Genomic DNA, 13,309 nt, shown 5'->3' with positions numbered 1-13,309 from the left:
ATAGGGTTAAATTCGCAACAGCAGGACCAGGTGCGCGGGTCCGAAGACTGGGCGCGCGAGGGCTCGCCTTCATGTGCGAGACCCTCCCGGAGACTCGAGATTACCGGCGTATTGGGCCAAGGCAACGATATCATACTTAGGTGGTAGTGTTATACCCACCATGGAGCTATCCCCATCGTCATGGGTACGATGGCGCGGTAGTAAATGGATCGGTCTAGGTTTGGCCGGCCACGGCCGAGAGGGGAGCGGAGATGAGGGGAGGAGGGGAGCAGCGCACTTCCGGTAGGTAGCGTAATTGTACAGGCAGTGTAAGTAATGCATACCTAAGTAAGTACCTACATCGAATGGAATGGAGCTCCCTCGTAACGTAACGGGATGGGTAAGTAAGCGAGGTCGGGATGGACGTCTTGGGAGCAGATTTTTGAGATCGGAGATTGTGGAGATTGGAGTAAGTAAGAGTAAGCTGGAGGGAGAGGGAGGGAGGCCTGCAAAAGTCAAGATGGGTTGAAGATGCCTCTATGTAGTTACACCAAATCGAACCCACTGTACCTGGTAACACATAACACATCAACACTTTGCTATGTATGTAGGTACATACGCGGCCACAGCTTGGTACTACCAGTTCGCATCTGCACATGAATGTTTGATTGACCAGATGTAATGTAATAACAGCTGTTCTACCTACTTCCATGGTGATGTAAGTAAGCAACTACTTCGTAACAGCACTTTATGTACTGGGACTAGGTTCCCAATTAAGCGCTGTAGCCGCTGTATCCATATTACTTATACAGTAGGTAGGTACGTAGTACATAGTAGATAGTATGCCTTACAGTGTTTACCTAAGTATTTCCGTAGGTTTTCTTTACTTAGATATATCCCTGAAATGTGGTACAAGTGAAGTAGCACGGCAGTTCAGTAGATATGAATATGTTCTCTCGGTCAGACACTTCTTTCATACTATTAGGGCCAGCCATCGGAAAACGGCACCGAGGGCATGTCAGAAACCCTCTACATATGCCGATTCATCTCACAAAGGCCCATAAAGACCAATGCCTTCGACCAGCCAGCATCCATATCGCCTACATTGCTGGCGCTCTGGTCTGACTACTAGCCTAGAATGGAGTTTCTAGACCAGACCATCTACGTAGTAGGTATCCATCTGGGTATTGCCCAGTACAGTATGTACACGCATACCTACATACTTACTTATGTTCCTCTGCCACTACATAGGTAGGTAAGTATGTATGTAAGTACCGGTAAGTATGTACATAGTAGCAGCGTAGCGTCCCAGCAGAGAGGCAGCCCCTGCTGCGCTGCTCCTAAACCCCTGGCACGATACTTGGTACTTGGGCACCCTGACCAGAACCCTGAAGGCAACATAGGTACATACCTAGCACAACAGGCGGGCTATCAAGGGTGCCTTTCCGACTATTTATGTAGGTACTTACCCAAGTACATACCTAGGCCTGTACCGTCCCATGTCCCCCGTTGCAGGGCCCATGTCTTATGTCCCCATGTCCCGCGTCCCATGTCGATGAGAAGACATGTCCGTGGAATAATTTTTACTACGTACTACTGTACGTAGTATGTAAGTCGGATTTTTCGGTCCCTTGCGAACCTTGGCTGCAGATATTGAGGCTGTTGGATCGACAAATTGGTCCATCTGCAACCGCCTCATCGCTAAACACACACGACATACCTATCCCACAATCAATACATGGTACAAGCGAACCATACCTACCTCATCTCTGCTCATCCAACCCGCCTATGCTACCACTTTTATCAAATGCCTGAACCGCTACGAACTCGATGCCGTCCGCCGCGATGTGCACCGACTTTGTACACGCTCGTACCGGTCCGCCGCACTCACGGCGACTGCTGGTACAGTGCTTGTGGTAACCGGGCGAGGTACGATATGGCACATGACCTTCACCTTGTTCCGCTACCTGTGCGCTAGGGTGTAGGGAAGTAGCTATCTAAGGCTAGGTACTTTAGCCTCAAGTATGCGCGTTCTGTGCGTGCATGTAACGCCATGTAGGCAAGTACGACATATGTAGGTATGATGATGTAGCTGCCGTGTCCAAGTACCCATGTATCTATCTGTCAACCTCTCCTCGACCAACCTCCATATGCTCCATATGGGCCATATAGGCCATACGGGCCATACGGGCCATCCTGAGTAGTACGCGAGTCCCCTCGACGCTACCAACCTGCTCTCACGGTCGAGACGGTCTCGATTCTTCCATTCTACGATCCCCTCACGTAGCACCCCTTCCCGTCTCTCACACGCTTCGCTAATATCGTTCCCAGTATACCTCCAGGATCCCTCTCTGGTCCCTCCAGCAAACCTGTAGCCACCAATGAGATGATAGGTAATTGTAGGGCCTAGCCCGCTCCCTCCCCGGCCTCGCCGCAGACGCCGTTGCACATTGCCTTCGTCGTTCCAGCTCCGAGGTTACGAGGTTACCGTGTGCACTGTTATGATATCAGTCAGTCTCGACATCGGGCACCGTGTTTGTCCCTCGCGGTTTTTGCCTCCTTTGTAACCCCCCTCGATCGTTTGATTGACATGGGAACCGCGCAAGTTCTGATTGCGTTTACTTATGCGCTTCCATATTACTAGAAGATCTTAAGCCCAGGATCACCCGTATAGGAATTGTATCCTAGGTGCTCAGGTAGATAGTTGGTAAACCCTATGAGCAGGCTACAGACTATTTTGGTTGTGATTTTTTTTCTTCTTATCCTATCGTTTCCCACACGCAGCTAAAATAACTAGCTCTTCAAGTACACGCGCCGTCACATGGTATGACATACTGGTATATGGGATTATGGGAAACGCCGTGTGCTTGAAACCGCCAAATAAGCTCAAAAGGCTTGATCCTGCATGCCCAGGACGCCCCGTCAAGTGGGTAGTAACAGCGCCACCGCCGGACGGTCTGCCGCTCGTCTACTCTGTCGCTACTGGGTAGGTAGGCAGAGTCCGTAGATGGCAATACTATGTTATGCTAGATAATCTTGCAACTAACTACCCTGGACCCCTATATTTCACTCATGGCCATCTGCCGCATTAGTACCAAACCGCCCCCGTCAGCCCTGATCGACCCCCCGCAAAGCCACATTCAGGCTCTCCCTGGTGCGGTGTCGAACACACTTCCCACCTGGTACAACGTGAATGAACCTGTCCATGGACCTATCGGTTCACTCATAAGAGACCATTGGAGCGGTAGCCCCGTTCCCTTCAGCTCCCGTGGATCCGCTCTTGGGACCGCCGCTGTGACCCGGTTACATCGGCCAGCGTATTATGACTTCTTGAACACTTTCTGCTCTCATGCTGTCCCTCGCTCTCATTCCGTTACCCGGAAGCTATTAGGCTTTTCTTCTTCTCCAGCTTCCTCTTCCTCTTCTTCGTCGTTCCTCCCCCCTGGTTGTCTCCCTAACTGGAAGAGGGTTGGTCTCGCAGTATATTGGTCAAGGCCACAGATGTCGAGACCAGCCGAGAACCAATTCGACGAGTATTAAAGACCTCGCTGACCCACCGCAACTGTCACCTGCTTTAGTCCTGGTCGCCCATCCTTCGGCTGTTCAGTTGAACTGTCTCGGCATACTGGAAACTTCCATACGCACATTCCTAGAGGCCTTGCTGGGGCTGTTGATTTGTGTTCCCGCTAAACGTGAAGCCCACCGGGTTGTGTCTGACAACCGGCATTAGGCTCTTTAATATCGGGAATCTAACGATCCCACAAAACCGGCCCTCCGTACTCCCAACAACCTTGCCCAGGCGGGACTTCTGGCGAAACCCGGGGGAACTAATCGAGCACTTGTTGACTTTTGAGCCACCATTAACGACCCTCTAAAGTCATAATCGACGCAGTGGCGCCATGTCTTTTCGTCCACGTAACAATGTGTTCCAGCCGGGCATGAGTCGATCGACGTCCCAGCAGTCACTGTCATCGTTCCCTCTCGAAAGGAACCCCTCGAATCCCTTTCTTCCCATGCAAGACTCTCAATTTGATATTCTCCAGTGGTATCCGCATTTCCAGTCGTGCGTTCGATACTTCTTAGATCACGCACAGCATGAAGGCCCCGTCCAGGCGATGGCCGCTTTTATTAACATACAACTCCCCTGCCAGAAATCACAATACCCCGTTACCACGTCGAGATCGTCGGGCTCGCCGTCCGCCATACCATCGCCGTCCTCATCCACGCCCGGAAAGTTTGCTATTCCAAGCCAAGCATCTATGGCCATCAGCCTGACCCCTTATCTGCGCCGGCTAGTTGCGACTGGATTCGACTTCCCAGGTGTCCTGCATGGATTCTTCGGCGATGACTGGGCAGCCGGGATAGGACATCTCCACGAAGTCGAGCGAAGAAACTACCTCTTCGCTGCCAAGGCCTCGAGCTGGCTCGACGTTAAGTCGCAGTACGACATGCCTGATGGGCAGACCATCCCTTTCCTACGGCCGCTCCAACATGTTACCGAAGATGAAATTATCAGTGCAGAAACAAATTGGAGTCAGTGGCTAGCGATGCAAGATTGGATGATTGGACCTAGAAATCCAGAGGATATACCCCCAATTATCAAAGATGAGGATGCCTGACATTGACCTTGGGATATGGCGCTTTTATGGAATGGATTCGAGACAATTTGAGATTACGACGTACAACAAGCTTTTGGTGTTTTGACGATAAAGAATTATTTCATCATGGGATGATGCAATAAGGGAATCTGGGTAGGGCGGCCTTGTCTTTTGGAAAGGGGATCCTAATATGATGACGAGGATTGTCTAGCAACACACTGGCAGGTGCAGGAGATTGCGACCTAGTAGATTGTAGGAGGCCAGGGGTAAGGCCAGGGTGAAGTCTTTCATGATTGAGGAGGCTCAGGTCTAGTCAGCCTCAGACTTAAGACTCAAGTATTGGCCTACTTATAAGGAATCGAAATGAGATTTGCGTATCACGCAAACCTTTGAAATTAATGTTTACATAAAACTGCCTTACTGTTGGCCTAGATCAATTCTGGCAACCTCGACGCAACCGATAAGGTATGATCTACGTATAATACGTATAATACGTTGATGGTTTGCCTTTGATTGGTATCGTTCCACCTTACAGTACACGTGAAGCAGCTGGATCAGCCGGCGTTTATGTCATAACGTAGCATGGAAATATTTAGCTGATCTATTTCTCGGGAAAACAAAAAAGATGGGATTTCTTGGAACACCATGGTAGAACAACAGAGTTTCCGTAGTGCATGGGCTGGTTGGATCTTGCCTAAACTAGTTCCATGTAGGAAGGTCAAAGGGTAGGTCGCAACAGATCTAGAGCAGCTAAATGACTAATGACGTAGAGTGAGTCCATTTCGGCGATGCTCAATTTCCCCTCGGATGCAAGGCCAAGACAAAGGGACGAACGCTGTGTCTTTATTATTCCATATCGGCGCCCCCGCCACGTACCTATAACACGATTCACTACCAGCGGCCTGCGGTCTATTTGTCTACACGTATCATTGCTCTTATCACCGAGGCCATGAGCTGAGATTGTATTAAGAGAGCTAAAGTATAATTACACCCTATACCCCCGTCTGATCACCGAAGTAGAACTATGCCTTTCACCTAAAAGCAAGGGAAGGGGAAATACAGCCTATAGAAAGGTCGCAAAGGACGGCAGCAAACTCTATTCACGAACCTTTGCGGTAGGTTTTCGAGTTGATGGTGAGAGAAGCAGGTGGTCCTATTTTCTAGTTGGTACAGTTTAACCTTGGGTGCTTCTACTACATTAGGTAGTCAATACTCCTGTCCACTCCATCAAACTTTAATTGGAGTTCAGCAATCGCCGTGTGAGTAATTGCTGGTTCAATAAATCTTGTAATATATTTGTTGTGCTCCTGGTGCCTCCCTGTATGGCCCGTGCTTGCATCATGATATAGATTAGAGTCTTGTGTAACAATTTAAAGTTGCTTACGCATTTGGGACCCTGCCTACATGTATATCCAGCAGGCTAAGTAGAAAACTTACTGGGGGATAGAATGATCAAAGAGCCATTCTAGCCCCGCAGGCCATGCTCAGCTTGCTATTAGACGAACACTAAACCTACGAAAAATACCTGAATGGAAGTTGTTCGAGCTAAAATCTAGATAGGAATCCTGGATAGTGATGATAAGATCTTGTTTCACACTTACAACTATACCTACCCATTCTAAGTAAGTAAAACTAAAGGTTACCTAGATCTTGGCTGGTGAAGTAGGTACAGTACCTAAGTACCTGGCCAGGGACATAATTGGGTGCTATAAATAGGCAAGGACAGCTCGGAGAATTATTATCTTATCGGAAGGCTCGATAATCAAGCTCCAAGCTCATCTACGCCAAAACAAACCCCCGTCAAGATACCACCATCGCCAAACACATACATACAGACATACAGACATACTGACATACCACCGGCAGGCAGGTCACGGTGTCTACATGGTGGAAGACCTGTGAACTGTTGGTGATGCGAGAGGAGAGACTGTAACGGAGCTGCTTTGCGCAAACATAACTTCGAATTGTTGCCGCAAATGGATATGGGAAATGACACGGCAACTGGCGACCCGACTCGCCATCACCACGGTGGTGGCCCGACTAGCTCGCAGGACCAATGGGCGAGATACTTGTCCCAATTTCTGAACTCTCGTCTCGACCCGGAGGAGTTCGAATCCTATGTCCCATTGTTGTACAACAAGCATCCTCTACCCCCCGTCCTCATTGCCGACATCTTCTTGCGCCCGCAGCCTTCCAACCACGAGAGCCTCGACCCACGCATCTCGCGCTACCTCGAAGTCCTGACCCAGCGCAAGTTAGTCGACACGCCCTCGATCCTGAATGCTCTTTACAGGTATTCGACTTCTCAGATGTATCTGCACTCTGCCGGCGCACATGGGCAAGACCAAGACACTGAGAATGCCTTGAACCAGGCGCCCTTACGATGGGCGAGCTCCTATACCCCCGAGGAGGTTTTATTCTATCGGCTGTCGAAAGCTGTAAGGCTAGGATCAGGGATTAAGACCACGGGCGAAGCGCTTGGAATTTGCGTCCTCATGGCTCGATGGATGACCATGTTCACTACTGCCTCCACAGCTTTTGCGCAGGACGTCATGGGCCAGCTCCATAATACTTCCAGAGAGGAGATGGAAGCTGCCCGTGCCGCTTTCGTCATGCTTCTCCTTAGTGTTTGCGAGAACCATTTCGCCCTGCGTGGTTTGAGTCGGCCGTCTGCCAGAGGTATGACTCCGTTGTTAACCAGGTTACGCTTTCGGCGGCTTACCAATTTTTGGCTCTAGATGTGCGACGGGTTCTGTCAGAGAGCCTGACTTCTTTCATTCCATCTATCTTGCAGAGTTCTTCTCAGATCGCCAGCCGGCTAGAGCTCTTTCGTACCGAGACACTAGCTTCTTTTGAGCCCATCGATAAAGATAAAAAAGTCGTCTCGAATATAGACTTTGACGACCTCGAATCATCCATGGTCCTCGACAGCATCGTCATCCCCGAGTTGCCCATTTCCAACTCGAGAGCCGGTTTATATATCTACCTAAATGCATCGGTATGGATGGATCCCTCTCCTTCCCTCCTGAATAAAAGCTAACATCCGACAGCTTGTCGGACGTCCGCTCATAGACGATGCCGTCCTCTTTAGCTACTTACATAACCGGTACCAGGTATGGCCCTTGATCTACTATTCCAAGAAGAGTGGCTAAGCAGTATTTAGGGCGATATTCAAACTACTACAATAGACCTCATTCTAGCCTCATTTGATGTTCTCGCCAATGCAGTATTTCGAAATGAAGGCCAGAAAACTGGACACTTGCTTCGATCATACCTGATAAATAAACTCCCTCTATTACTCGCCACTTTGGCAAACTCGATGTTTGCCCCATTGACTCCCCAATACTGCATCACAGAGGCCCTTGCCCAAGTCGATACTAATGCCTTTCCAACTCTATCTGCCATGTTCGATGATACAAATAACAACAACACTTTTACTGACAGTGTCCGACAAGATTTTTGTTTTGCATGCTGTTTGCACGGTCTAATACCAGAATCTAGCATTGAGGGTTTGCTAGGAGAAATAACGTATCAGAGCTTACCACAAGATGGTCGACAAGTCAAAGAAAAGCTAGTTGAGCGTTGTATCGCTGACCCGGAACGGATTCAAGAACTGGTTCGTGAGATAGACAATATGGACGGTAATGCTGGAGCTGTCTGCCAGGCCTTGATTGAGGTGAGCATAGGTTTATCACAAAGTCTTTGCCGTGCTAACATCTATCAGATGATCGGTCGTCTTTGCGCCAACAAGGAGACTATGTCTCTGAAACTCCTATGTAGCCAACTTGCTCAGAAGCCCCTTTCCTTAGATGTGATGCTTCTATTTGGCAGGCCAGCATCTATACTGCATCCACTGTGTGAAGTGTTAGACAACTGGCGTTACGATGAAGATCAAGGGGAATATCAACCTGTCTATGAAGAATTCGGCGCCATCCTTCTCCTTGTTTTGGCGTTTGTGTACCGCTACAACCTCTCAGCTGTTGACCTTGGAATCCGATCTTCAGACACCTTTATTGCAAAATTACTGAACCAGGGCCAACTCAGCCGACCACTGGATGAACTCACCGACTCAGAGAAAGGTCATTTAGATGGCTGGATTGTAGGTCTCTTCGACACGGAAACTGGAGGCTTAGGTGATGAACTCATATCTACATGCCCTCCTCAGGATTTTTATCTCCTCGTGCCGACCTTGTTTTACAATATAATGCTCGCGTACGATACAAAGTGGCTCGCCGAAGAGAGCCTAAAGACAGGCGTTGAATGTAAGTTCACGTCTGGTTTATGTGATTACTCATGCTAATGATGTCGCTAGACCTAGTTGATACTTTCCTTCTCCCTTCATTGGTTGTGGCTATCACATATATGTCAAATCAGCTGTGGACGGAAAGTAGATCTGACCAGAAAGCAGTTATTGCAATACTGCAGCTAATATTACTTAACAAGAAGGGCTCTGACGAAGCACAAACCATGCTCTCAGCTGTTCTCAACATTGTGGCTAAGCCACTAGAACATTCCTTGAGGTCTTACCAGAGACAGGATCCTAAGTGTCAGGAGATTGAGCCACTCCTTAACGCAATCAAAGATAACCTTCGCCTATCAAGACGCACAGCAGGTGCGGGCCACAACGAACTTGAGGCATGGGCTAGCACCGCAAGTGGCGGTCTTGCTGCTTCAGTTCGACACACAATACAGGGCTTTTTACAGTGGAGCCTACAACCGGGTAATAACATAATGCCAACCTCGTATACACACCGCCAGATCCTTGCGGCTCATAGGATCCTAGGGGCGAGAAGACTACTAGGCATAATTCTGGACGAGGTCAAACAACAAACGGATGCTAGCGGTTGTAGCATAATGTACGACATAGCCACGGCACTTATCTGCGCCCCGGACGCAACCAACGTGCCACCACCGACAGTCATGGCGTTGCTCGTAGATCCAAACAATCACCCCGTGATCCCACAAACTCGAATGACTTTGCGGGAAGCCTTGAAGTCCGAGGCCGAAGACTTTAAAATTATCCAAAACTCAGATCCAGCATTGGCGGAGCATATTGTCCGCTTATACCGACGCGTGGAAGCACAACTCATGATGCCCCAACCAGCAGAGACGATGCTACAAACCGGGCTCGGTCTTGATCTGGATGGTAACGCTGCTGCTGCATTGGGAGTTACACAAGGCGATGGGCTCGTGACCGGCGACGGCAATCTAAGCCTAAATCTCGGCAATGCAGGAAGCGACATGGGCCTTACTGGTGGCGCAGACTCTGGCGGGGGTCTTGATTTTGGAACCGACGACGATATCTTCGGCAACTTAGGGGGTGCGGGTAGTGGTGCTGACCTGCTCGAGGGCTGGGGAGACGGGATGGATCTGTCTTAGGCGAAACGGACGAGAATCTTTTTCGCTAGACGCTGAGGTTGGTAAGGGATTACACAAAGCACATGATATTCTCGCCGGCGGCTGAAAATATCATTCATACCCCCCCGGACAATATTGCGGATAGCGACATTGCATTGCGTCTAACCTAGCGTTTACGGTGTTTTTGGTGGCAGCTTATCACTGGCTGATCGAGGTATTGTGAGCCGGGCGAAATAGCGATATGAAAGATACCCTTGACCAATTATTACTGTGTTTTACAAATTCCTGATAACGTGTCGTTATTGAAAGGCAGGCATGAGAGTAGCTTGCGTGACTGCTTTATCTTTCGCATGACTAGGTAGGTAATACGGATGATATTCCACAAGGAGGGACGAGTGGATCACAAGGGAAGAAGCCTCTAAAGTTAATAAGGCTTGCGTATCCTCTCCCTTTCTTGTCTCCCCCTTGTTCGCACGGGTTTGGTAAGTTCGGTTTCGAGTTCGCTCTCGCAGTTATGATACAGCTATTATGTCTATTGGTTCTTGATTCGTGTGGCTCGCCCTGAGGAACAGCCCTAGTTACATATATCGTCATACAAAGGCGGTCACGGACAAGCGCGAAAGCGGCTTCCGTAACGCTTTCTATGTCATATGTAGGTAGCACTGCGTGATTCCTGTAGTCTCGGTTTCGCTCCCGCGCTTGGCTTGCAGCTAGCTATGTACTGGTATATTTCCGATTTGCGCCGTATAGCTAGGTCAATATGTCCACCGGTTCTATGGACTTATCGTGGTGAGTACGTAGGTAAGACTGATTATGTGCCGCTTTGGGAAAGATATACTAGATTTCAACGGAATCTTATCTATCATGTGGGTTAGTGAGCAGTATGGAGTACTCGCTCCATATTCGGATTAATCAATGTACGAAGGGGAGGTGAAGGTCAGACCCGATGGCGACATTCTCTGGAGAAATGATGCTAAGAATGATAACGGGGTCGATGATGTGCGCTGGCGGGGGTGGTACGAAGCAGGGAGGGGGCTTGGTAGGTGAGTTGATGGAGCTGGAGTCCCTTAACTTGTACCAGGATGAGATATGGGTTTGTATAATACGGTAGTCTCATGCTATTCATTCGTCTCTCATGTCTTTTCTCTCTCATAGTCATCGCAGGAGAAGGTGAAGTTGCTGTTTCCATGGTCCAGTATGGGGTTTACGAAAACGCTCCTCATTGGCTTAAGTGCCGGTCTAAGTCTAAACCTCGGGTTCGGATTCGCTCGCGCTGATCAGTTACCACTCGTAGACAAGACTCGGCCAAATGTAGTGTTTGTCTTGACAGATGACCAAGACTTGCACTTAGATTCTTTGCAATACATGCCGTTTGTGAGGAAACATCTCATCGAGAAAGGCACATCTTTCAACAAGCATTACTGCACTACGGCGCTATGTTGCCCTTCTCGGGTTACGTTGTGGACGGGGAGAGTCCCCCATAATACGAATGTTACCGACGTCAGCCCGCCATATGGTATGCTTCAATATATAACTAACATATAACTAACTTGGTGGAACTTCATACTGATATCGTTATACAGGTGGTTACCCTAAATTCGTTAATCAAAGTCTCAATGATAACTATTTCCCGGTCTGGCTGCAGCAGGCAGGATATAACAATTATTACACCGGGAAGTTATTCAATGCGCATACTGTTTTAAATTACAACGACCCGTATCCTCGAGGGTACACAGGTTCAGTACGAAGCAGCCCAAAAGGCATTCTATACCAAGAATATTAGCTGACTGGTGGTTATAGGATTTTCTCTTGGACCCCTTCACGTATGAATTTCTCAATAGCACATTCCAACGCAATCAGGAAGCGCCTCGAAGCTATGAGGGAGAATACAGCACGGACGTCATGGCTGAGAAGGCTTACGGCTTTCTGGACGATGCCGTCCGTGATCTTGAAAACAGCCCGTTCTTCCTAACTGTTGCGCCGATTGGCCCACACGCCAATGTTCACACTACTGTCTATTCCGAGACGAATAAAACGTCTGTATTCACTGAACCTATCCCAGCGAAACGACACGAGGTTAGTTCGGCTTATCCCCACTGTTGGTAAATATCTAACCCTAGATTCCTCAATAGCATTTATTCAAAGACGTGAAAGTCCCGAGAACGAAAAACTTCAACCCTGACCAGGTTAGTGACTCTGATTTAGGCCAATACTATACTTACAGCTAGTGCTAACCGCTGTCTCCTTAGCCATCTGGGGCAAACTGGCTGCTAGACCTGCCGCAACAGAACCAGTCTAACATAGATTATAACGACCATTTCTACCGCCAACGACTGCGCTCGCTGCAAGCCGTAGACGAACTAGTTGACGGACTCTTCACGCGTCTCGAAGAATATGGCATTCTTGAGAACACGTACTTCGTCTACAGCAGCGACAACGGCTACCACATCGGGCAGCATCGTCTACAGCCAGGGAAGGCGTGTGGGTACGAGGAAGATATCAACGTGCCACTAATAATACGCGGGCCTGGCATAGCTGAGAACCAGGAGACCAACATTGTGACATCGCATACCGACCTCGCGCCAACATTCCTGGAGCTCCTGGGGATCCCACTCCGGGATGATTTTGACGGAAGACCGATCCCGCTGACGGCTGAGGGGCTCAAGAGGCCCGAGAACTCACGGCGCGAGCATGTCAACGTCGAGTTTTGGGGTGGAGCGATAGGCGAGGGTATATATGAGCCTCAAGTGCATCCAAATCACACGTACAAGGCCGTCCGGTTGTCCAGTCCGGAGTACAGCCTATATTACTCGGTGTGGTGTAACAACGAGCACGAACTTTATGATATGACTGTACGCTGTCCCTACTTCATCTCGTTAACAATTCCTTCCACCAAAAGTGAAATTTGAGAAATATTGACTAAATCTGCTGCATAGGTTGACCCAGGCCAATTGCACAACCTACTAGCCGCCGACGGCTCCCCGTTGGAAGGTGAAGCGCTTATTGCAGGACGCTCAGTTTCAAGTGTCGTGTCGCGGCTGGACGCACTCCTCTTCGTGCTCAAGTCGTGCAAGGGAGACACTTGTCGCGAGCCCTGGAAGCAGCTGCATCCGGCCGGGAACGTGGAAACGTTGGCGGACGCGCTGCGAACCGGTTACGACGAGTTCTATGCGGAACAGACGGGTGTGAACTTCGAGTATTGCGCTGCTGGGTATATTATCGATGCCGAGGGGCCGATGTGGGAAACGGATAGCCTGATGACACGGGATGGCGCGCCCTGGTACGAATGGGTGTAGAGTATCTCTGACTAGATTTCATTCGTCTGCTACATTGAGTGATATGCTTTTTTTTACACCGGCGCCCCGGTACCACTC

The 13,309-nt window shown here is 49.2% G+C and overlaps 3 protein-coding genes across 3 annotated transcripts; all 3 read left to right on the top strand.

The window, feature by feature from the left end:
- The first annotated feature begins 3,699 nt into the window (after nucleotides 1–3,699).
- On the top strand, nucleotides 3,700–4,865 carry F5B22DRAFT_240153 (uncharacterized protein). Its single transcript, XM_047969932.1, has one exon. The coding sequence runs from the start codon at nucleotides 3,879–3,881 to the stop codon at nucleotides 4,596–4,598; it is 720 nt and encodes a 239-aa protein (XP_047829724.1). The 5' UTR covers nucleotides 3,700–3,878; the 3' UTR covers nucleotides 4,599–4,865.
- Nucleotides 4,866–6,361: 1,496 nt separating this feature from the next.
- Nucleotides 6,362–10,217, top strand: F5B22DRAFT_611514 (mediator of RNA polymerase II transcription subunit 5). Its single transcript, XM_047975283.1, has 6 exons — nucleotides 6,362–7,256; nucleotides 7,316–7,575; nucleotides 7,628–7,690; nucleotides 7,741–8,253; nucleotides 8,302–8,839; nucleotides 8,890–10,217. The coding sequence occupies exons 1-6, from the start codon at nucleotides 6,554–6,556 to the stop codon at nucleotides 9,954–9,956; spliced, it is 3,144 nt and encodes a 1,047-aa protein (XP_047829723.1). The 5' UTR covers nucleotides 6,362–6,553; the 3' UTR covers nucleotides 9,957–10,217.
- A 915-nt stretch (nucleotides 10,218–11,132) lies between these two features.
- Nucleotides 11,133–13,231, top strand: F5B22DRAFT_637171 (alkaline-phosphatase-like protein; the record flags this gene model as incomplete). The annotated part of the gene is made up of 6 exons (XM_047977395.1): nucleotides 11,133–11,451; nucleotides 11,519–11,676; nucleotides 11,736–12,011; nucleotides 12,068–12,121; nucleotides 12,185–12,787; nucleotides 12,872–13,231. The coding sequence occupies 6 exons, from the start codon at nucleotides 11,133–11,135 to the stop codon at nucleotides 13,229–13,231; spliced, it is 1,770 nt and encodes a 589-aa protein (XP_047829722.1).
- Between the last annotated feature and the right edge of the window lie 78 nt (nucleotides 13,232–13,309).

This window comes from Xylaria bambusicola (assembly GCF_022495145.1).
Source record: "Xylaria bambusicola strain CBS 139988 unplaced genomic scaffold F5B22scaffold_28, whole genome shotgun sequence".
NCBI lineage: Eukaryota > Fungi > Ascomycota > Sordariomycetes > Xylariales > Xylariaceae > Xylaria > Xylaria bambusicola.
This window is presented reverse-complemented; position numbering and strand designations above follow the sequence as displayed.